We start from the raw sequence: 24,854 nt of genomic DNA, 5'->3' as shown, positions 1-24,854 counted from the left end.
GGAAAAACCGACGGACTGTTGCAGGACCCTGTATATAGCCAAAAACTATAATATTGAATCAAAAATTATTTGTGGCTCTTTAAGAATTGGGAAATTTTGTAAATTGTAATTTTTAGCTCTTCCGTTTCAATAGGTTGCCGACCCCTGTCCTAGGTAGTTTAACCGGTGGCAACGGTTTAACCGACACACACAAAAATTAAGAATAGATAGGTAGGTACATTTAATTTCTGTTACAGTGATCAAGGATGCCTGCGTATTTTTGCTTTCCTGTTCAAATGTAATTCAATCTTCCTTAAGGAATGTTAAGTAAGGTCACGATTCATGAAAGGAAGAATGTTTATCTTACGTCATTCAACATCCTGTGTGCCACATAAATGCCTTATAAGTACGTTTCTTGGGTATCTAGAATTCTGTATACAACAATTACAAATCGAGATAGTGGGTTCATTACAGATTCCTGTATAATAATTAACAAAGGTAAAAAACTGACATTATTATTCATCTTTCTCGATGGTAGAGACATCTACGTCTTGTAATTTAAACTATTGAAAACAGTCACATATCCTGCCATTTAACCTGCGCTTCTGATAGTTATAAATTCATCTATAAATTCAATGCTATGACGTTCTATGTATAAACGAGCACTGGCTAAGAAAAGAGGAAATTGATGTGTTGAGTATTCAAGGATATCGTGTTGTAACGAGTTTTTGCCGTTCGAGTAAAATACACGGTGGGGTTTGCATTCTCATCAAAAATTCTTATAAATGTACACTTTTGAATTTGTTGGGCTTATCGAAGGAAGTTAATTTTGAAGTGGTAGGTTTAAAATATCATAACATTGGGATTGTGTCTATTTATCGTTCACCCAGCGGAGACTTCGATATATTTATGGAGCAATTACTGCATATGTTAGAAACTTTAAATTTTCGAAAATTAATCATTATTACTGGCGATTTTAACGTCAAATTCAATACTAAAGACGAAAACGCGCACCAGCTATGTAACATTTTTCTAACGTTTGGGTTGAAGCAGTCCGTTTTTGAGAGCACTACTAACTATGCAATCATGCCTGGACAATATTTTTACAAACATTCCAGACTTTTCAGTTGCGGTCTTTGATACATATATCAATTGGGAGTTTATCAGTGACGAACGAATTGATTCCGAATTGATTTTATGATCTAATTAAATTTTCTACAACTAACACTGAATGAATGTGAAGAAAAAAAAGCAAAAGTGCGTATGATCAATTATAATTTTTAACTGAGATCAAAAATAAAAACAACTCAACAAATGAACTGTCCTAAACTCTTAACCCCAAAACCGCTCCAAATATTGATATCACAAATATTTTGCTGGTGGTTGTAAACTTCATAATTTTCAATAAACTGTTGAATATCATTTTATTACAATGTTGAAAACGGTTCAATTATGGGGTATTGATGATTTTCAATATTGAAAACGTTTCCTCCGAACATTGTACAAGTACAATAAATACACAAATGTTCAGAATAACCGTGAATGTGTAGACATTTCTTGTTTTGATTGCTGCATATGCTACATTAAAGTAAATAATAATTTCTATAATCGATGTTTAATTTTGATTGCAACATTTATATTGGTATATGCACATTTCCATTTGCGGCTAAGAAACAGTAAACAACATGGTGTAAACCGACCTTTGCAGTTTGCTGTACCAAAATCGTTTACATTCCAAATGACTTACGGAAGGTTTAATCTCGTCGCGAAACGAGGGGGTCGAGATTATAATGGCGCCTCCTATCCCAGCGCCAACAATTGTTGCGACAATAAAACAAACTACTTTTACCTATCATTCTTGAATGTATCAAGTTGTCCACCCGTCTCAGCATTCACAAAAAGCTCGAAATTTCTCAAATTTCAATACAATTCAAAAGCGAAAACTTCATTGCTTTAAGGTTAATCTTCTGATTATTGGCAATTTATTATCAACGTAGTAAAATACCTCGCAGGTAAGCGTGTTTAATACTATTTAACACTAAACGTTTCTTCCGCAAAATGCGTATTATTTTTGCGGCACATTATGAAAGTTACAAAATAAAGTTCTTTTGTAGGTTATCAATCCTTACCGCATTTCGTTGCAACAATTACAAGGTTCTTTTATTTCTTCAGAAATGATCTATTTATTTGAAGTTTATCTGATATAAGAAAGCTATTCCTTCTATAAATCGTGGTTTGTACTAATTTTGTAATATATTTATTTTGTGCTAGGAATGGTCATGGAGGCTCCCCCATCGCCCCAGAGTGTAGGACGAGAATTTGTACGACAGTATTACACTTTACTCAATGAAGCCCCCACGCATTTACACCGGTACGTATTGCTCATTTTTAGACTACTCCTATTGAAACTTGGACATTGGTGCATGGGCCAATTTACATTAGTATTTGGTACGATTGTTGATACTTGTTTTTACTTTCTATGCTCTTTGTAGTTTGGTGGAACCTTCCAGGTGTTCATTGTCAGTAACGCTGGATGTAACAATGCTGTTAGTAAAATTAAGGGCCTATAGAATGATCTCATTGATCAATGGGACATTTCACTAATGACTACACACTAATAAACTTAAATGTTAATTTGTTTCATTTCACCTAAGCTTAAGTAACATGTAGGTTTGTGATATTGCAAAGCTATAAAATATGACCAATTCTAGTGCCAGCTTTACACTAAGTACATGCAGGAGTAGTACTTTATTTCATCATTAGATAACTGATTTTAATAGCAATGTATGTTTTAATAATAATGGGGGTTCCTTACTGCATGTACCTATTTGTAATCCTTCACATAATTTTGAAGAACTTTCAACTATTCCAAAAGATTTCCCGAAGCATTCCTGTCATCTCGGAAACATTTTTGAAAGATTGTGCACGAAATTTTCAAAATGGTGGATATTCTACTAATGACTGTTTGCACCGACAAACTTAAGCTGAACTTAGCTTAAGCTTAAAATCCATGACAACCATTGTCACCATAATGTTGTCATAGATTTTAAGCTAAGATTAGCTTAAATTTGTCGGTGCAAATGGCCATTAGTGTATACTACATTTTTGTTTGTAGACATTTTAAAAATATTCCCACAATTTCTTTTGTATTTTCCAACCATTTCTGAAATATTTTCAACATATACTTACTGCATATTGCCTCAATTTTTCTAAATGTTTCTGAACATTTGCAGATTTCCAACATTCTTCAAAAATTAATGAAAGTTTTAAATTAGTCGTTACAATTTTTGGGTTTGCTTGTGTGTCGCTGGGGAGGTGGTGAAGGGTAGTTACATGCGGCTGTCATGGTTTCATAGACATTTTGTTTATTTTTGATATTTCACTGCAGACAATAATTGTGAAACTGTGTTTTGTCAACAATAACATTTCATAGTGATAGGAAAATTCCTTTCCTGAAAATCATAAGTATATGATTCTTCAAAAGTATCTTGTTTTGTTATCTAATCTAATTTTAAACACAATAACATTATTTCCTTAGGCATTGCATAAACACTGATGAGTGGTGATAAATCAAGTGATTTGGATAATTTTCAAAGTTTAAACAAGAATAAAATTTCATTCGTTCTACTTACTGGCAAATTGAAAATGGTTGGCAGGATAAATTTGGTTAAAATATCTGTTTTTACAGACTGTTTTCATGGTATACCTGACCTGTTTTTAAGTCCTTTGCATCTTACAACAATCAGTCCAAGTCTAGGTGCAAGTATGTAATTATAACATGTCACTTAAAAAAAATTTCTAAAATTAATTATAAATAGTGGCGGTAGTGCCCGTTTTTGTTAAACCCTCTGCGTATACAGCTGAATATGTCTGAAAAAAATTGAATCTGAGAGGGGTAGAAGTAGGGATTCAAGCCTGAAATTCTGAGAATTGAAAAAGTTCTGATCTGACCACTGGGTTCTGATCGTGATAAATGTTTGCCCGACCTTTAGTTCAGAGTACTAGCTGGTTTGGCATTTCGGGCCTTTGCATAAAACTAATTTACCATGTTAAATCCCTATGTTCCTACTTACCGTGCACCATGTTGTATGTGATACAAGGGTGTAATAAAAAACAAACGACATGATGGGGCGAACATACAAAACTGATAAGCATCAAGGCATGAGTTACCATTTAGTGGAATAAATAAAGTGTATATTAAATAAAACGAAAAATAAAATAAATTGACAGGTTTCATATAAGACTAGATATATTATCACATATGTAGTAACATTTATTGTATATATTAAAACAATAAAGTTTGTTTCGCTACCTACCTTTAGTCTTCTATTCTATTCATTATTTCATACTTTTATTTCAGCTTTTACAACAATCAGTCTTCGTTCGTGCATGGTGGTCTTGACCCTCCCAACCGTGAGACCAGTCCCATGATTGGTCAAAAGCAGATACACCAAAAGATTCAGCAACTGAACTTTCGTGACTGCCATGCGAAAATTACTCAGGTTGATGCTCAAGCAACATTGGGTAACGGAGTTGTGGTACAAGTCACTGGGGAATTGTCGAATGCAGGTCAACCGATGAGACGTTTTACGCAAACTTTTGTTTTGGCTGCTCAAAGTCCGAGAAAGTATTACGTGCATAATGATATTTTTCGGTATCAGGTATGTACTACATTACAATTTCAATTACATCCAATTCTTGATATATTGTTTAATCGGCATTTGATGTTATTTTGATTAATAGTATTAAAGTTTTACGTTATTTGCTAGGATGAAATTGTTTCTGATGATGAATGTGAACCGGAATCCCGTTCCGAAAATGAGGATGACTTGGTGCAGGAACGTCCTATCATGAATGAGGTTTCTCAAATCGCCCAACAACCCATGTCTTATTATAACCCTAACAGTGCTCCTTTACAACCCAATATGCCTCCTGTATCTCACCATCATGCGCAACAGCCGACTAACATTACTCATGTTATCCCTCCTCAACCTGTTATTGCTACTGTAAATGGAAGTCTTCATCCTGATGATATCAATGCTTTACAAGGTATTTTAAAATTATTAAAATCATTAAACCACCACTCTCAGAAATATTAATTTGATTTCTGGCTTGCTATTGGGAACTATAAAATTTAACAATGTTTATTTATAGGTGGGCAATTGCCACATGTAACGCCCGTACAAGGTCAAAATATTGGAAATCCAATGGTAAACATGCAACCAACATTACCACCATCAAGTCCCTTATTGCCACCTGAGGAAAATCCGCAATCTACCATTGAAGAACCAGCTGTAGATGTTTCATTAGATAATAATTACTTATCTGTACAAGATTCTATGGAAGCTGCTGATCTAAATCAGGACATTGGTTAGCATTTTGATAAGTATTGCAATTTTGGTTTAAAAATCAATTTCTTGCAGCTTTATCAAATGAACCAAAAACTTACGCGACGCTCGTGAAGTCTGGGGGCACTACAAACTTTTCAGCAAATGTTATCCCATCTAGCGGTGGATATAACAATCCACCAAAGTCTTTGTCCCCAGTAAGTTATGATTTCCGCGGAGATTTTAGAAAATTGACGATTTTCGTTGCAGCCTTTACCACAGACTCGATATGACGCTCGCGATCAATCAATAACCTCTCCTCAAATGGGAAATCAGAATACTTCAGGACAGCGACTAAATTCCAATCGTGGACCTCGAAATAATCAGCCTCGTCCACCAAGGCAGGACTCTCGTTCTACATCTGGAGGAAAAACGTTTATGGATACTGATAATGCTGTGAATTACGATGATCGGCGACGCTCGCAAGGACACGGAAACTCCTTTGGGGATAATCATCAACTTTTCCTTGGAAATGTTCCCCATATTGCCACAGAGGATGAATTACGTGACATATTCTCCGCATTTGGACAAATTGTGGATTTACGAATTCACAGTAAACCAAACGCAAAAGCTACAACACCTGGAGTGCGAGCACCGCCGAATTACGGCTTTATTACATATGAAAATCAACAGGCAGTGCAAGCTTGTTTAGCCGCAAAAGTGAGTAAAGTAATAATATTTGCAACAATGAAAAAATTGTTACATTTTTTTTTCACTACTATCGTCTGATGCCATGATTATTAACCTTTTTTCCACTTGTAAAGTAGGTTTTCTCGTCATTTGTTCAAAGTGGTTAATAATGTGGAAATTATTAACTATACGTCTTTCGCTATAGAAACCGTTGCACATCATTGATTTGTGTATCAATTTTAGACATATGCTGCAACACTGCAACATGTACAAAAAAAAACAAGTGTGCGAAATCTATAGAAAACTTGTCTGAAATTGATTCATAAATCAATGACGTGCACCGGTTTTTATAGCGAAAGACGTATAGTAGTCAATGATGAGAACTGTCACGCTGTCACTCTTAGAAAACACAACCCGAAATTTCGCTCAATAAACGTTTAGACAAGTTCTCTAAAATGAATAATTGCCACCATCCGCCATTTCCAGAGAAATTACATACCTAAAATTTTCACATTTTGAACAAATTCGAACGAAATTACTCATATATAATACCATAAGTAGTCGAAGTATTGTCGAATATTTTTGAGGTGCTGTCACGAATGCTATTAAAAAGCGTAACTAGCATGAGTGGAGCAGCAGCTCAAAAATAATCTACAAATACTTCGACTACGAATGGTATTCGGAGGACTATTCAATGAATCAAAAGAAAAATTAAGCATAATTACCCACGCGAATTATTTCCATGACAACAATAAACATCAAAATAAATTATGGAAGTTGCTTTTCATTTTGCTATTGATTCTATTCCAGAGACTTGCTATAACTAGACTGCGCTTAACGTATCTAAGGTGTTGTCGACACAGTATGCAACACACAATGCACCGCGGGGCAAAAATCGCTGAGATGATATGCAATATAATGAAATAAGCTGATATTTTAGATGTTCCGTTCATTAATCATTCTCGTGATTAGCTCGAATTAGTGAACAGATAAATTTCTGTTGAGAATAAACCAATAAACTTAGGTTAACTTGTGCCTATCAACATGTACTCTGTCGATAAATTTTTAAATAATACGCTGATTTTCAACGGATAAAAGTTTAAAGGGCCAATGGATCAGAGCCATTCGAAGAGAAAAAGTTACTCCCACCATAATGCATTTTGCGGGGAATGAAGCCGATTTTAGAAAGGTACCTACGAAGGTGTTAAACAATAATGCAATACCGAGCGTTTTCGACTTTCCCATTCATTAAAATAACGTAGAACTATTATTCGACATCCTTTACCAGCAAGACAACGGCAGTACCTATTTGTCTATTAGGTATAGACGTAACTAAGTACTTACTGGTACTAAGTATATTTCAGGTTTTGTTACAAGAAAAATAGGTAAGTCTGTTAAATGTTCCATATGTGCAGATGCGATATTCGCATCAGAGAGTCATTCAAAGCTTTTAACTAGAAAAAATCGTGGAGGATTGTTGCACGTATCAAGCGATGCATTAAAAATTTGCCAAATTGCTGTGTGTTCAGGTTTTTCATTCAATCCACACCACACCGCGTTGTAAACAAAATGGTTATCAGCAGTCTAAGAAAAATAAATAACAGTTACAGCCCATTTGGGTTTTTGGATAGGAATATATTGAATCAATATCCGCTAAATAATCATATCTTACTACTTACAACTTTAGTTTTAAGAGTATATTTTCCCATACGTGTTCACCACCAAAATACACATATAAATCAAACTAGGACTAGAGTAAGGCAGTTATATATCAATTTACTTCAAATAAAATACCAATAAATTCGATTAAAACAGTTAACAGCTGTATGTTATCTCTTTTTGCTACTAAAATTTAGAATAAACATGGCTAAAGCAAGCTGCAGAACGTACGTCTGCCCCGCAATGAACAGTTGGTTGCCTATCCTATATTGACAACAGGCGTTTATAGTAAAATCTACGTTACGCGCGGTCTAGTTATAACAAGTCTCTGTTCTATTCGAACTTTTGTGCTCCAAGCTAATTCGTTATGAGTGATTAAATTAAAAGATGTGGTGATAAGTCGGTTGTCGAAATTGATTAACAAACTAAGAAGAATGTTCCGGTTAATACGACAAAATTTCGCATCATTTCACTGGTGGAAGTTTGACAAATGTCATTGAATAATCGCATTGAATTGTCGCTGAAATACCACACGTGAAATTATCGCTGAAATACCACACGTGAAATTGTCACTATAATTCGTTCCCATTGGCTCAACAATTTGAAATCTCGACATTTCACTGGTCGAAATGTGACAAATGTTAGATGAATTGAATAGTCTTTGAAAATATTTTAATGACAGAACAAAATGTGGCCTGTTTGACTTGTACTTCCACGTACTTGATTGACATGTTACATTAATAAACAAAAAATTCTGTCCAACCGTTCACTTTCTTATCAATATAATATGTTAATTTCGAGGACTTCAAGTACTAGTAGTGAAAAAAATAGTATATATACCACGGTAAAGAAGTCTATTATTGCCTTCGCACCTTACACCCCTCGGCGCAAGCGCCTCGAGATGTAATCTTGGTGCTCAGGCAATAATAGTCGACTTCTCTCTCTTGATATATAATGTACTATTATCCAAAATCGTCCCGAAACCTTCATTTTCATGGCTACTTTCTATCTAGAAATTTAACTTTCCATGACAGAGGCAGAGCAGACTACGTTTCCTGCCTCTTGTCACTTTACTGGCGGCACCTATCACTTTACTGACCGCATCTATCACTTTACCGACCGCATTTGTGACATTTCCAAATGTCTATAATGAAAAATTTAATGCAAAACTCGTCAGTAAAATGACATTCCCTGACTCGGAAATTAAAGTACTCTGTCCCTGGGGCCTCGTACTTCAATATTTCCAGTAATGTATCATTTTCCTGACTTTTATGTAAATAACTATGGTAGTGAACTGATTATATGCAATTCATTTATTCTGGTATTATTCATGTACGGAAATACAGAACCAAAACAAACATTTTTTTCCCCAAATATAAGTACCTACTTATACAGGGTCATTCTTGACGAGCGTCAGTTAGAAAGATATCGAAAACCTTTGAAAATGAAAATAAACTGATAAGACCCTTAAGTTCTTTAAGGGTCTTGGCACATGATGAATTGAACTAAAATATTTTCAAGATGGCGCCACTTTCGGAAATACCGGAAGTAGCCATCAACTTTGTTATTTTAAATAGGGACCCCCTATTTTTTCTACATTTTCGGATTCTACCTCGAATTTGGAGTACAACGATACCCCATAGTTGACCCTTTGCTCCAAGGGTTTCGTCGATATTCAACTTTTTTTTATGGCAAAAATTGAATTTGCGGGGGTCATTTTAAAAATTTATTATTCGAAAACGGTGAGAGATATTACAAAACCGTTTTCAATGATTTATTAAGGAAAAATCGAATTTTCTTATGGTACACGAAACCGTCTAAAAAAGTGAGACTACGTCTCTTTTTCAAAGCTCTCAACTTTTAAATTTTTAAATTTCGGTAACTCCATTTTTTTTAATGGCACCCCCCATTTTGTTCTTCACCGTTGTTTTCCTTTTTCCCAGACCTTTAATTTGAAACAAAATGTGAAAAGCTGCTTCAAACGGTTTCCGAGATATTCCATGTTTTAGTTACTTCTTGTGGCAAATTAATAAAAAAATTAAGTCGCTTGATGTTATTCTTTTGTTTTTATTTTGATAATGTTTAAAAGTCAAATTTTCGCTGCTTGTACTTATACTTATACTTTTGACATAAAAACTTGAATATCGACGAAACCCTTGGAGCAAAGGGTCAACTATGGGGTATCGTTGTACTCCAAATTCGACGTAGAATCCGAAAATGTAGGGGGTCCCTATTTAAAATAACAAAGTTGATGGCTACTTCCGGAAGTGGCGCCATCTTGAAAATATTTTAGTTCAATTCATCATGTGCCAAGAGTCAAGACCAAGGGTCTTAGAAGTTTATTTTCATTTTCAAAGGTTTTCCATATCTTTCTAACTGACGCTCGTCAAGAATGACCCTGTATAAGATTCGAGGAAACTGAATTGAAAACAACAGCGAACTTTTGACAGGACGAGATGTGCGAAAAATTCAGGCAAAGAATCAGAATATTCAAAAATCTAGATAGTACAGTTAGGTCTTATGGTCTTTGAAAGAAAGAGTATGTTGAGTTACGACATAGTTCCCAAAGGAAACACGCCTTGAGCACTTTCTTTAAACTTTATTTATTCACCTGTTTTTGGGCCAATCGGAATAAACTTTTTGATTTGTAGAAGTATTTGCAAATGGTTTCCACATTCTCTGCGTACTTTTCCAAAAAAGTATGATCACGCTTGATAAATAAATAGTAAAATATCAGCAGCATATTTTTTCCTGTATTGCTTGGTTGCAGGACCAGGATGTGCCGTTTTAAACATATAACAAATTTTTGGTTTTACTATTCCCAGTTCAATTACATTAAAAAAATACATATCCATTTGACGAAACAAAATGAAAAATCGTGCAGTATAGGAAAAAAACAAAACGCAATCTAATGTAAAATTCAAGTATAAATGACCCTCTACCATAAATATTGACCTTCAACAATTTAGTATGCAAATTTCATACACTTAAAATCCGTGTGCCTTTTTGTTAGAAATCGCCTGAAAAAAATTTTTGTTACAGCCCATATACTATCCAGAGAAAAATTCAGAAAAAGCTGTCATGCTAAATGTGGAAGAAAAGAAAATAAAGGACAGGGTACCGTATGGCAATCGGCCGCCATCAGATAATATGGGTGGGATGAGGCCTCGCGATAATGGGCAACAACGACGTCCAGGTCCACCACGTGGTGGCGGAGGTGGTAATGGACCTGTGGGTGGTCCCCCAGGTCGTCCCAACAGTTTCAACAGGCCACCACAAAATCGTGGCAACAACACCGCGTACAATAATCGCCGCTAGCTATTTACATTTACCTACAAGAATAATTGTTTCATTCATCTGCAGTGCTGTCACAACAGGCATCAACAAACTTTTTTTATCAGTCTAGTTCGTGAGTGAATGAAATGTTATGAACCAGTATCGTGTTATCACTTTATCTAGTGATATTTGTTACAATATTTGTGCCAACAGTGAACATTGTATGGTGGCAGTGTATTTCTATGCAAACTGTTTTCTTTGTATTAGTTTACCGTACTTTTAATTTCAAAAAGGAAGTGTGATAAGTAGTAAATATGTTAGTTGATTTCAAATACGGGCTGTGTATTAGTTTTAAATTTCAGCGAAAATTACTTTTTCTTGCAAATTTTGCTACAAGTGACACCTTGTTATTCTGGAATAGTTTGTGTATTAATACGGCTGCCGCATATTTGTGGTGTGCTTATTTTACATTTTCTATTTTATAACTTATACAATTACTGATTTGTTGCTTCAGTTTCGTACATATTTTAGTTTGTTTTTATGGCTTTTTTTAATACCAAACGAGAAATATAAAAGTACAAGGTAGGCACTTTTGGTTTTTTTTATTTCATAACTACGCAGCATGCACGATTGTGTTCTTGGCGCATTCTGTAGTACCTACGTAAAGTAACATTCTTTTAAGCAGCTAGTTTCATATTAGCAAGGACCATTACTGTTAACTGTAGGTCTTCCTAAATTGAAGTTGGTATAGATCATCTATAATAATTCGAACTGATTTTACAGGAATACTATTTAGTTTCACTTTAGTTTAATGTTCAAGGAATTTTCATTTTTTTTAGATGTTTCTTAATCCTTAATAAGGTAAAAGTGAGTTCTTTGCTAAAGTTGTCAATAGCATTTTTAAAAGTCAGGTGAATATATAAGTTTTCTTGTAGAAATTTAATTTATAATAATTTTTTAATTTATAGTATATTTATAGTTCGTGATAACTTCATTAGTAAATTTCATTGTATGCCTAAACTAGAGGTCTTTTCTCTTGTCTTGCTAGTCTGAATGTTTTTTTATATCTTTGTTCTTAGTTTTATATGCTCAAAGTAATGTTTTTTGACAAAATTTAAGGTTACCTGACTATTGTACTTATTTACCTTCGCAAGTAGTACCACTAAATTCAGATGTGTCGTTTTTTTTAACGTATGTTTGTATAATTTTTGTAAGATATTGCAACTAAAAACTGTTACAATAAAAATATTAGTATTTTGTTCATCTAAATAGTAACTGTGATTATTAAAAAAATTCCTAACTAATGAGTCTAACTTATCCTAGAGGACAACTTAGAAGTAAAGCTTTCTCATGCAAACTAGCAGAGGCGGACTGGTCAGTCGGGCGATACAGCAGTTGCCTGATGGGCCACTACATAATCGATTTATTTGAAGTTATACCAAAGAGTACCCATACTAAGAGATACAGCACAATGGCATAAACGCGTGTTGGCTATAACACAGCCGTCTATAATTACAAGCCATGCTGAGAAGTTTGGCAACGTTGTTCGAAAGTCAATCGGTGGGCCGATTTAGTTTTAATGGCGTCTTGTTGGTCTTGAAAAATGGCATTTTCCTCTCTCCTGTGTTTTGCCTTGGCAGTTTTAATATAGAAGAAAGATACTTAGGCAGCTTACAATTGTGCATATATATTATTTATTTACAAAAATGGATAATAACATTTTTATTTGACTTTAAAATTCGGAACGCTGTAAATTGGTAACTGCATCACAATGTGTTTTCCATCGAGATCTCCGAAATTGGTGAACTTCTCTCGAAAGAGGTCGAGGTGCAGCAACAAGAATCGGTGACTGCAAGCATGTGAACTATCGGAATTCGATGATGTAAAAACAAGGTTGTGTTCTCGTCATTTTAACCGCTATGACTGCATTGATTTGGATGCACGCAAGCATGATGGGGGCACGAAGTTATATGGGGGTCACTTAACACCTAAAAGATTTCCAACTCGACAATGTTAATTTTATTTTAAAATCAGTAAATGTCTTTAATTTAATTGTGTTTCTTTGAACATTTGTAATGTATCACTTTATATTATAGCTGATGCGAACTTATCCAATTTCATGTTATATTCAAGATATAATCCCTATAGGTATATTATTTCAATTGCAATTTAAGTTTCTAAATCGTTACAAAGTTTGCCTTCGAAGTTGAAGGGTGTAACCGTAAACAAACTCCGCTGAGGAAGCTCGAAAGTTCTCCGTGAAAATGCTACAGTTTCCAAGCAGAACGATACGGAGTACCTTGAACCAGAACGCACTGGGTGGCATGTGAGCGCTGATTTGAGTTGGCAGTGAAATCATTCAAGTAGGCCATTGACTGCAGGTCCCGAATCCTTGTGTGCCGAAAACAATGTTGAGGGCACAAAAAAGGGAAGATTCAAATTGTCGTCGCTGATCGGTGAAGATGCTAGTAGGGGAATCGAAGCGATATAGTCAACAGGTAAGAAACGCTTCGGCGGCGATTGGTCTTGGGAGGGTGGGCCTCGGCCAGCTAGTATACTTATCTAAAGACATCACAGGATCAGACAATAGTGATAGGAGTCGGCAGGTGGAATGGGGCCAATGTGGTGAATATGAACCTGCATGAAGCGAATAGAAGTCTGGGTGAAGTTTCCGAATGGTGCGTGGTCGTGTTTACATATGGTAATTGCACACAATAATGGTTTAATAAAATTTTAACCCTATTTTCGAGTTATAGGTTATGAAATTTGAAATTGGCGCTACTTAAAAGTAGGCGGAGAGAAGTAAATATTTACTTGGGGAGTTTGCGCATAAATGCAGAGTTGAGGACTAAGGAATAGGGCAGCTCTCTTTTATGGCGAACAATTTGAACATTGCAATCATAGGCGGTTATCCATATACTTCTCTTATATATATGCTCAAAACACATATGAAATACACTCACAATCTGTCAAGTTGAATTAGGAAATCGGCCTACCATGCAGTGTTGCCATAATTCTCAGCACGGCTTGTAATTATAGACGGCTGTGGCTATAAGAACTCGCCCCCTAGGATTCTAAAAGCGAGCCCTCGCGTAGAGATCGATGGTCAAAACTAACCGCCTCTTTAAATATTGCCGCGTATTGAAAATTTACAGAATTCTTTATAGAATTTCGGTTTAAATTTTTTAGTGTTTGCTTGTACTTAGGTATCTATTATTCCTTGAAATTTATGATGCTTAAAGATGTGTAATGGCAATTAAGGTCCGAAGGTCTGTTGGTTTGATTCAGAAGTGCAATTAAGATATGTTCTTCGTGTAACAATAAGCTGTTTTTTGAGCGGTAAATAATAGAATTTTTACTGTGAATTCCCAGTAAGCGCGAGTAATAAGCTCGCGTTGATTACGTCTCTGCCCTTTGTACACACTGTCCGTCGCTTCTACCGATCGAAAGATTTAGCGACGCCCTTCGACGGACGTGTGGAAAAGTAAAATAAATCCAAAATAAACTGCCCCAATTGGATTATAGTTGTGATCGAACGGTTCAAATCAGTTAAAAATGTGATCTGTGGACCAACGCAACCCCACCTCTTAAGTTAAAAAGTAATCGTAAACGATTTACATAAAGCGCATTTCCACCTGCATTCATTTCCCATTTGTAAGATGCAACTTCTGTTAAAATCGTAAAAATCCGGCCACAAATATGAAAGATAGCGTTGCACATGGGCAATCCATTTTTGACGTGCTACTTCAATTTCAGTTTATGAGAAGAATTTCATTTCAATGCTTTTCTAAATAAGAAAGTTGGAACTGCGCATGCGCAAACCTAAATTTTGAAACTAATGTTAGATTTTCCTTTGTTCCAAGCGCCTATTTAAATGCTTCCATAGATAAAAAAGTTGGCATTGCGCATGCGCAAAATAAAATTTTGAAACTGGAAATTGGAAACCTTTATTCCAAGTGCCTATGTATCAAATTTCGTTTAAATTCTTCCATAAATAAAAAAGTTTGCACTGCGCATGCGCAAAACCAAAATTTGAAACTGGCGTTTGATTTTTCTTTATTCCAAGTGCCTATGTATCAAATTTCGTTAAAATTCTCCCATAAATAAAAAGTTGGCACTGCGCATGCGCAAAACCAAATTTTGAAATTGGCGTTTGATTTTCCTTTATTCCATGTGACTATGTATCAAATTTCGTTTAAATTCTTCCATAAATAAAAAAGTTGGCACTGCGCATGCGCAAAACCAAATTTGGTACTGGCGTTTGATTTTCCCTTATTCCAAGTGCCTATGTATCAATTTCATTCAAATACTTTATAAGTAAAAAAGTTTGCAATTCGGTTTATAAATGGTCGAGATGCGAAAAGGGCGCTGTGAATTTTGAATCGATTCTACTCAACTTGGCATTGCGTATTATATGATTAAAGCTATGCCCATATTGAATTTCATGCAATTCAGTTAATAGCTAACGGAGATGTAAAAGCGATCGGACATTTCTAAACAAAGTTATCGTTCACATGGACAGATACAGGTACAGACAGACAAAGGAACAGACGGACAGATCAACAGACAGACGACAGACAGCAATACAAAATTATAAACGATCTATAGGATCGTTAATAAACGGCAAAAGTGTAAAATTATGGAACATGTAAGAAACGGTTTTTTGTTTTTTTTACAATAACTTTTTTTGTAATCGGTACAGAAAAAATTCCTTCCTTGGTGCAAGACTCGACACCATAACGAACCAAATAGCGAAAAAAGTAGAACAATAGCTCTTAAGATAAAGAACTAGTAGCGTCGCAAAATGAGCGGACGGACGGACGGACGGACAAAGTGGCCACAATACCGCATTTTTTTTATTTTTGTGGAAATGCGCTAAAAATGGTTTCTTTGCGATAACTGAAAAACTAATTGGTCGATTTGGACCATATTTTTACCAGTCGATGTGTCTAATGTCCCCTTTAATCATTAAATTTCTGTCCGATCGACCCACTCATTCCGGAGATATTTAAATGCTCCAGAAACCCTATATTTGGAGTGGAAGCCAATTATGTTTTCAAAAATGAGAACATACACTGTATTATTATTTATCAATCATTTAGATGGATGAATCACTAACAGAATGCGGCAACTTTAAATACATACCCAATGACAGCGTTACTTATTGTGCTTTTCCGTTACTATAACTACTTATATACAACTCTGTGCTATAACCATTGAATTTGATAGTTATAAATTCAATGCTATAACGATTAGCCAATGGCATAGACCAAATACAATAGACTGTGCACGGCGTAATGAATCATTGGTCGCATAGATGGCGCACACATTAATTACGATGACCTCAGTAGCGTTTCAAATTTTATTTCGCGAATCGTGATGCTGTTTTCCGTTCATGCAAAAGCGTTGGTTACTCGCCTTATCATGTCAGCTACAGGAAATGTTTTTGCAGAGTCAAATTTCACAGTGTAGAAGCTACCGTTATATACAATATTTTTTCTACAACTGAACCGATTGCTTTTAAGTTCAACTTTGTCATGTGTGCGAAATACTTTTTTTCATTGTTGACGGTTTCGCGCACGTTGTGAAGAGCAACCTTACTTATTAATTAACCGTTCAAAAATCTAGTACTTCGCGTTTCGAAATTCGTCAGAAAATGACAGGTTTTTTTGACAGTTGTAGAAAAATAGGTTTTTTATAATAAAATAAAACAAAATGGAAAAGTGTAAATTTCAAACTGAGTGGTTGAAGAAGCTAGATATTATCTTGGGGTCGAAAATTTAACGACGAGAAGGTGTTTTGCGTTGCGGTAATAAGTATTTTAAGAATGTATCCATTTTATGTTGTTACGTTGTTTAAAATGTTATTAAAATTGCAACGTCTATGCAGTTACGTTTTAACGGTTACTTTTTTTTTTAGATATATTGCCGTTTATGTATCTCATCATTTTCATCTATTACAAAATAAATATTTTTTGCTTAATTTTGTATGGAAATTGGTTCTCGAAGGTCTCGAAATGGTCTCTATTTTTAAATATGTAAATACGTCTCTATGTCTCTATTTTTTTGCTAAAATCAGTTGCGAACCCTGTTTTCAACGAAAACTGTTGATAAGTACTGGCTCCAGTATAGTTGTAAAAAAAATTTGCCAATTTTTTTCCAAAAATATGTTTTAAAGGTTTTCATTAAACGAAAATGCCCGCATGTAATAACACATCAACAATGTTTGGAGCACGTAAAATTTTTATTGATCAATCTAATAACTTTACGTAATTATTACAGTTCAGTTCAGCGTTACGACAGCCTCATCGTCGAATTCATCCTAAAATGTTGATCGTCAAAAATGTGTAAATAATTTATTTGTTTGTATTAGCCTCTATTAGTGATTGTGAAATTTAATTTTACTTTATTGGCAAAAATTTATGTATTGGACTTTGGTATTTACATGGCGTTATTTTATATTCTGTTTAAATGCTATAGAAAAAATAATAAAAAAATAATTCGCAAGTATGCCTTCAGAAGCCGCCAGATTCTGCAAAGAAAGTTATTCAAACTGCGGTTATAAATTTATAATGTAGATGCAAACTTCTTTGAAAACGAGGTACCTTAAAAAAACACTTAAAAACGCATATGCAGCATTTTACATTCCTAAAACGTTACCACTATTTTGGCCCCCGTCATGGCGTAATCTCCAATGTAAAATTCGTAATTCGAAAGAATGTAAGTATATTTTTAGCAAATGCAGTCGCTATAAAACCGGCGCAAACATCAGCAAATTCCTCTGGTGTTAGGTTTATATCGCGTATCTTTATGAATGGAGTAGGCAATGCAATTACGCGGGAGAGGTGATTGTATAATCTTCAAACGGTTGTCGTTTCCAAACGGAACTTCGCGTAGTCGGCATAAGTTGCCGCGGACTTTTTTGTAGAAAATTTCATTGCCCTTTAAAAAAGTCCGCATATATTTTCGTCAATCTCCTTTCGGTTTCTGAGCGTTTGGAAGAATTGGTCAGAGAACACAATTTTTACAACTCTATATTAATAATTCAAAAATCGGACGATATTACACAGCATACAAACCAAAATAATCATATTTACCAATCAAAATAATAATATTGACCACGCAATCTGCCAAATGACGGGTTTTCAGTAGTATAAAATTATTCAGTTTTAAAATTTCTGACGTTAATTCAGTGCGCCACTGGTTGCTGGTAAGCGACTTCTGTTGGTCCAACTCCATCTATACGTATTAGTCCACATTAAAACCGGTGCTCAGTCTATTGTATTTGGTCTATGCCAATGGTGACTGAAAACATGTGTACGGCGCTTAGTTGCTAGGAGACGGATGCGCGCTAGTGCTGCAGCTTAAAATGCGGGTCGAGAGTTTTTTTTTTTTCTATTTCGATTTTTAAATGTTCTTATTAACGCACTGTTTTCCGCTCAAAACAGTGCGTAATGAGACCTATTAACGCACCGTTTTTAAGTTGGTATTAAAGAGGAAAACCTAAATTCACTACCCTATTTGACATTCGATTGTATTTATTTACAAATTAGGGTTATGTTTTGATGTACAGAAAGACAAGATTCCCTTTCTATTTGATTAAAAGCGAGACATGTAAGGCTGATAAAGTGTTAATCAAATTACAAGAACAATATGAAAAAACCACTTATTACTTTCTCACAAAACTCAAAAGGGAATTAAATATTACGGTATGTAGCGTAAGAACCGAGATATCAACAATGTGGGGCTTTGAGGTAAATTTTTACATTAATGATTAATGCCTCTTTTTGTAGCACGCTCAACATCTACGTGCAATCTGTGACCAATGATTACTAGTACGAATAGTGTACCTATCTTCCAAAAAAGACCTACAGGTTATAAAGGAGATTTCGAATGGGGAAAGGATGACAACGAGGATACCTTCGGAACACATTAAACAATATTTTAAAGAAGCAGCTTATTGCTTTTAGCACTTGTTCTGCGTTATTAATATCGTGAGCCTGATTTGTGTAGTATCGTTATGCTCCTAAGAGGAAGTGACAATCTGAAGCCGAACCGGTCGTAATGAGTGACACGTATCACGTAACAACAACCCACTAAGGACCGATCCGTTAGTGACCGTTAATGGCCAATCGCGAAAGGAAACCTTTGTTTTTCTTTTTATGTCAGTCACCAATATAAGTAGAAGCAGTGTCATAAGGGCGAAATCTGTTAGGTGTTAGCTTTGTCGTTAAATCGACAGTGACACGACTGAATTTCACATAACTTATATAAAAGGACGAAGGACTGTATTTTGCCTTTATGAATTGTTCCACATTTAATGTACTAATTTCTGAAGTTTATTAATTAAAACTATATTGATGAGTGTATTATTTAAGTGAAATATTTGGGACGTCGTACTGCCAACTTAATACAACCTGCACTAATACAACTTCTATATCAAAATTCCCTAGTTACAAAAAGTTACTATAACATCATTTTGATAAAAATTTCTCGAAAATATCTTCTCAATAGAAAAAATAGTATAAGAAACTTGTTTCATAAGACGCCCCATCGCACTCGTTCATTAGAAAACTCGCCGCGAGCGGCTCGTTTTCTAAACTTGAACTCGTGCGTTAAACGCGCCACTTATGAAACTTGTTTCTTGATATACTATTATCGAATTGTTTAAATGAGAATAACGAGAAAATATTTAATTGAATTTATATGACGGGTGCAGATTTATTAATTTATTATTTAACTGCACTATATATTTCGACTGATTATTGGATTAGACTGAAGTTTTTCTTTCTGTGGACAGAAGGATTATTGCATTGTAGGGAAATAACTCAGCGTATGTAAGCATCTACGCTAAATTAAAGCAAACAAAATTTCCTGTAAAATAATGTTCAGTTGTTACAGTACACAGTTGTACAGTTGGACCATACCTACCGTGCGTAAAATGCCTTAAGGACACGGAAGCGCAAGAACTCAAAGCTCAATTCACGATAGGTGGTGTTGCCGTATTGAATATGTTACATAAATTAAATAATGCAGCGCGGCTCTTTGGCAGAAAGTAGGTACTACTAGCACGAGTATACGCGCACAATCTACTTTACCGAATTTGTGTTTTCCTACATCTCTATCTCGATTCATTACCTTTGCGACGGCGATATAACTCAATCTTTTGACCTTGAGAGTTCCAGAAGAGTTTGGCGCAATTTTCACCATTGGCATTATAAAATTTTATAGTACGGACTGCTTTTCATTTTGATTAGAATTTACGAACATACGTACCGTTTGTTTGGTACGAACGCAACATGTAATTTTGCGTGCTGGTAAACAAAAAATTTTCGAATATCTAATCAGAACCAGCCAAATTGTACACTTCCTACCTCAATTTAATTAACAATTCATTTTGGTCCAATGCCCTTGTGCATACTATTGTATGAAAAGATTAAACAAATAAAAGTACATTCCGCTTTTATCATTGTTGACGTTTTAAATGTCTCAAGTTTCTAGCAACATCCACTTAGGTAGGTACCTACTGATGGTTTATAATAATTTAAACCTTTTAGCGATAAAAGTAAGTAACATGTAATTTGATGAAAGAATGGAGGTAAAGGTCAAAAAATATCAATGTCTTTTCTAATTGGTTGCGACTTCGAGCGATACGATATTAGTAATTCAGACATTTTTATACATCTTTCGGATGTTGTATCCGAATCTGAAATCAAAATTCGAAAATACCAAAAAGGTTTTTGGATCAAATGATCGCTTTTTGACCAACTTCACGTCTGTCTAAAATAAAAATTCTTGAAATTCGGTACTCCTCCCTCGATTCATAAATAATAATGCTATTCAAGTCAAAACAAAAAAATTCGAATAAAGTTGCGACAGACAGGCGGACACACATTCAAACAGATTTTTTTGAAAATTGTAAGGTACTGACGGCGATGAGTGACAAACAGCGTATTTTAGTTGGCCCGGCAGACGTTGTCTCCTGTTTTTAGCTATGAATATTAAATTTGAACTGCAATACTTCAATAATAATAAGAAAAAATTATTTCAAAAGCATAGTGAAATGCTTTTTGATACGCAATATTATTTCTTTTGATTTCTGGTGCGTAAATAAATACTGTTGAAGGTTTTCCGAGACGGGAACAGGCCACATACAGTGGACCATGTGGAAAACATGGATTTTCCAGATTGATCCCCTAAACTGCAACGGCTGCGCTTAGCGATTTAATTATCGACTTTGCAAATGCAAGATGCACTGAAAATTGTAACCGTTAAAAATCTTCCCTTTCAAAATTGGGGCTTCGACGATGTTCATAAATTTCTTCGCCGCATGCCTGGTGCCGTTACCTACAAAGACGTGGCTGGTTTATGATCCTCGAAATAATGATTACTTACGGATCCAATTCGTTATTTGAAGACCTTTTCCGTTTTCTCGATCCACTAGTCGTCGCTTCTTCCTTTTTATTTGGTCGTGTAGGTTCCGGTCGTCCCCGCAAATCACGGTATAACAGGCCTTTACCTGCTCGTTTTTCAACAATGTTTGGAGCCAAGCATTTCAGATAGAACTCTATCAATTTTGGAAGCATTCTTTCTGTCCAAAGTCTTTCGTCAAAATCTACCTGTTCGTGAAACAGATCATTATTGTCTCCTGTGTAGACGACGAAATGACAAATTTTAGCTCCAGATATAGCCAATTGTCCCTGAATCTAGAGTACACAAAATAAGATTCAATGATCCGCTTAAAAGTTAATATGTATATCTTACTTGGTAGAAATAGTGGTGATTTGTGTTAATTGTTATTCGCCCATCAACTCTTCTCAAACAATCTACTTTATTTTCGCCGATGGCCGTGTCTAAATTCATTCCCATTTGCGCCACGCTATGCAAACAGTTAACCTCCACGATTTCGTTTTTATTAATAATACCTAAAAATGGCGTAATAATTCATATGAAATGGAGAGAGGAGATGAAAAGTATACCATCCGGGGATGCCCCTAAGAACCCGTGCTCTGAATCTACAAAGAGGCCGCTGCTTTGCACTTTGAGATTGGTGAGCACTTCGAATTTGGAAATGGCCACGGACTCGTTCAATTTGCCATATTGTATTGGCGCTAAGTGCGAAATGTCACGCGGCTCTAAGATCCTCTTTACCAAATTGTGGCAATCGAGTGGTACCCCGTTGTTTGATTATTTGGCCGAAATTGGAAGCCGTTAATCTGTACTTCCGCTCTGACAAGTACAGAGGATTATCAAATTGTCCGACCGTTTGAGCTGCGATTTGTTGTTGTTGCTCTTGCGTAATCTGAGAAAATCGAGGTAAAAATAAATGTTTAAACACTAAAGAAGATGCGAAAAAATTGATACCTGTACCATTGAATAAAGAATCTTATTATTCAATGGCTGTACTTACTGTTAAACGATCGATAAGTCGTTTAATTTCTGTGTCCATATCCTCTGGACAGAGTTGTATGTCTGCTACATCCGGTTTATATGCTATGTCTTTTTGTGTGGTTTTTGCATGCTTTTTGTTGTATCTAGCTCCTATTGTTTCCCTATTTTTGCGAAGGACCCTTGTGTTCGCTTTGCTTGTAATGTATTTTCGTAGGTATTTGCCTGTGCTTTTAAATATGTTATTTGATGCATTTTCCTGCCATCGAAAACCGCTATTGTACCTTATAAACAAAAGTGAATAAAAAGAAAATATTGTAACATATATCCACAATACCTCAGAGCAGCAAGCGTGGAGCGAATATTGAAACTGTTTCGTTGAACAAGATTCAATCTCTTTCCCATGTTGAACCTAGCTAAGATATTCATAAATAGCTCTGCGGCATTGTTTCAAATGGTACTAGCTGCGGAATCTTTGCCATAACACTGCTTAGAGCAGCAAAAATGTGGTGGTGAAGGCCTGTCGAAAGTACTTCCGCCTGCATATTATTCTTTTGGTCGCTGTTAAAACAATATTCACTGACACAATTTTCATGTGATCCGAACACGCAATACACGACCTGCGAGATTAAATCCCTACAGCGTGCATTTCCTATTGATGCTGCAAGGGCAAGAACTTTCCGTGTGCTGTGTGCTAGCCTTTTAATTTTATCTGGTGATAGCAGTTGTCGGGCCCTCAGAGTAACGCCTTTTACGTTTTTCTTTATGGCGTATAGGTTTTTCGTGAAATTTTTAAGGCAGTGGTTCACGCACTCCACTTTTTCCACTGTGGACCCATACGGAACCATCGTTCTAATTTTCGCCATAACATTAGTGTCGCCATCACCAATTAATCGTTTGTAACGCAATCCATTGTGTTCACTTTGTTTAAATCCATCAACCAGAATGTCTGCTTCCATGGTGGTTGCGGATCCATCATGGTTTTTATAACACAGATGTTCTTTGGCAGGCTCGTTCCTATTTACTGCGCGAGCGCAAATAGAACAATATTTGTTTTTTACTCCCAAATACAGTACTTGTTTGGTTCGCATCCCAATTATCACAGCCTATAAAAAAAGTGACTGTTGAGCAATCCCACATCGAATTGGATGGCCTTACAGTTCCTGATAAAGCATTGTATGAGTGTCCGTAACTGCGTTTGGACCATCTACCGTCCGCATAGACAGATATGGCAGGAATACCATCCGGATCGACCTCATTAAATTGTTTCGCGAGTTCCGCCTCTTTTTGGGCAGCCCGCTGGATATCTTCTGCTAATATCGATTCAAAGTTCTGCAATACATCTTTTTTTCTACAATCCTCAATAACTAAGTGACTTACCTCGCTCAATTGAGCTTGATATTTGTAGTATAGGCGGTTAGAAATACTGGGTATATCTAGAACACTCAAAAATTCTTGCAAATGTGCATAGCAACCACCTGTAGATAATGTACCCCATACGCTCGCTTTGTTTACCTTAGGTGCTTTCGGATTTTCCGAAGAAATCGTAATAAGTTTTACACAACTCGTGCATTCGAATGTATATTCACTCACCAAACCTACACGCTTTTCGCTTTTTAGAAGAAGCTTGGATGCAGTGCAAATAGAAGTATGTTCTTTTTGCATACTTAGCATTTTATTTATAAAATAGTCGATTTGTACTATTCTGTACCCGGGTACGCTCTCCTTCATCGTTTCCGTTTCGACGCACAGAGTATGGGACTGTATACTGAAAAGTGCGGGAAATTAGATTTAAGAAAACAGATCCGATTATTTTTATAACATTTATGTGTACGGCACAGCAGGAAGGTCACACGAGTGAGGGTCATACCCTTATGCGAATTATTTTATTAACATTTTAAGTGCAACACACCGTATATAATTCGTGGTTCGCAGCGTCTACGAGCTCTTCTTCGCTCCTCCTCCTACCCCACTGAACCATGACTCTTCTGGTTCTGTTTTATACAAAAACAAATAAACCCCTAAAAGCCTAAAACGAAGCGGATCTAAAAAAGCGGCAGAGCGTCGCGGTGTGAGCCTACGGGGTCATGGGATTTGGCGCTTTTTCCATAGGCTCGTTACATGTGGTATATAGGTCAACTGTGTAAAGTTTGGATCGAATCGGCCCATGCGTTTAGCAGTTATCGTGTTCACGGACAGACGGACACCATCGACTTAATAAATAGTAGAAAGCTTTTCTGCAAATTCCTATAATAAAACTATAATCAACACAACTCACACTATCCACTTCACACTCAGCCAAGCACTCAGCTATTATAAAACGATCAAAATGATTACTGTTATTTTCTAAATACCTTCCCAAATGATTCTTTAGTTTACTGATGTAATGATTACTTATTGCAAAATCAATTGTGTTTCTAACAACTTACAAATTACTAACAAACATAAACTTTTAGCTTTGTTTATTAATATTACCACGTACCTAACATACATACATACATATAATTACATAATAATAATAATTATTATTATTAGA

The 24,854-nt window shown here is 35.6% G+C and overlaps 3 protein-coding genes across 4 annotated transcripts; 1 reads left to right on the top strand and 2 right to left on the bottom strand.

The window, feature by feature from the left end:
* The first annotated feature begins 1,803 nt into the window (after positions 1 to 1,803).
* On the top strand, positions 1,804 to 12,022 carry LOC116163317 (ras GTPase-activating protein-binding protein 2). Its single transcript, XM_031477200.1, has 8 exons — positions 1,804 to 1,991; positions 2,251 to 2,350; positions 4,340 to 4,640; positions 4,749 to 5,028; positions 5,134 to 5,349; positions 5,403 to 5,524; positions 5,577 to 6,026; positions 10,698 to 12,022. The coding sequence occupies exons 2-8, from the start codon at positions 2,253 to 2,255 to the stop codon at positions 10,971 to 10,973; spliced, it is 1,743 nt and encodes a 580-aa protein (XP_031333060.1). The 5' UTR covers positions 1,804 to 1,991; positions 2,251 to 2,252; the 3' UTR covers positions 10,974 to 12,022.
* An 8,321-nt stretch (positions 12,023 to 20,343) lies between these two features.
* On the bottom strand, positions 20,344 to 22,109 carry LOC116162649. The gene is made up of 4 exons (XM_031476305.1): positions 21,910 to 22,109; positions 21,695 to 21,855; positions 21,326 to 21,636; positions 20,344 to 21,277 (listed from the first exon to the last, which is right to left on the bottom strand). The coding sequence occupies exons 2-4, from the start codon at positions 21,797 to 21,799 to the stop codon at positions 21,274 to 21,276; spliced, it is 420 nt and encodes a 139-aa protein (XP_031332165.1). The 5' UTR covers positions 21,800 to 21,855; positions 21,910 to 22,109; the 3' UTR covers positions 20,344 to 21,273.
* Positions 22,043 to 24,825, bottom strand: LOC116162648. 2 transcript variants are annotated; one of them, XM_031476304.1, is made up of 5 exons: positions 23,699 to 24,825; positions 23,477 to 23,650; positions 22,656 to 23,424; positions 22,341 to 22,602; positions 22,043 to 22,232 (listed from the first exon to the last, which is right to left on the bottom strand). In XM_031476304.1, exons 1-3 carry the CDS (start codon positions 24,047 to 24,049, stop codon positions 22,744 to 22,746), a joined length of 1,206 nt encoding a protein of 401 aa, XP_031332164.1. In that variant the 5' UTR covers positions 24,050 to 24,825; the 3' UTR covers positions 22,043 to 22,232; positions 22,341 to 22,602; positions 22,656 to 22,743. The 2 variants fall into 2 exon arrangements, with proteins under 2 accessions (XP_031332164.1, XP_031332163.1); XM_031476303.1 differs by having other exon boundaries at positions 23,477 to 24,825.
* Positions 24,826 to 24,854: the final 29 nt, after the last annotated feature.

Source organism: Photinus pyralis, unplaced genomic scaffold (assembly GCF_008802855.1).
Source record: "Photinus pyralis isolate 1611_PpyrPB1 unplaced genomic scaffold, Ppyr1.3 Ppyr1.4_LG2, whole genome shotgun sequence".
Classification (NCBI taxonomy): Eukaryota; Metazoa; Arthropoda; class Insecta; order Coleoptera; family Lampyridae; genus Photinus; species Photinus pyralis.
The sequence above is the reverse complement of the archived record's forward strand: the minus strand, read 5'-3'. Positions and strand labels throughout refer to the sequence as shown.

Excerpts from the sequence above, each read along its gene's own strand:
- LOC116163317 (XM_031477200.1), top strand. The coding sequence starts at position 2,253 with ATGGTCATGGAGGCTCCCCCATCGCCCCAGAGTGTAGGACGAGAATTT. Across the intron at positions 4,641-4,748 it reads ATGATATTTTTCGGTATCAG|GATGAAATTGTTTCTGATGA; the intron begins GTATGTACTACA and ends GTTATTTGCTAG. Across the intron at positions 5,029-5,133 it reads TGATATCAATGCTTTACAAG|GTGGGCAATTGCCACATGTA; the intron begins GTATTTTAAAAT and ends GTTTATTTATAG.
- LOC116162649 (XM_031476305.1), bottom strand. The coding sequence starts at position 21,799 with ATGGGAATGAATTTAGACACGGCCATCGGCGAAAATAAAGTAGATTGT. Across the intron at positions 21,637-21,694 it reads ATCACCACTATTTCTACCAA|ATTCAGGGACAATTGGCTAT; the intron begins GTAAGATATACA and ends TGTGTACTCTAG.
- LOC116162648 (XM_031476303.1), bottom strand. The coding sequence starts at position 24,049 with ATGAAGGAGAGCGTACCCGGGTACAGAATAGTACAAATCGACTATTTT. Across the intron at positions 23,425-23,476 it reads ACAATGCTTTATCAGGAACT|GCTGTGATAATTGGGATGCG; the intron begins GTAAGGCCATCC and ends CTTTTTTTATAG.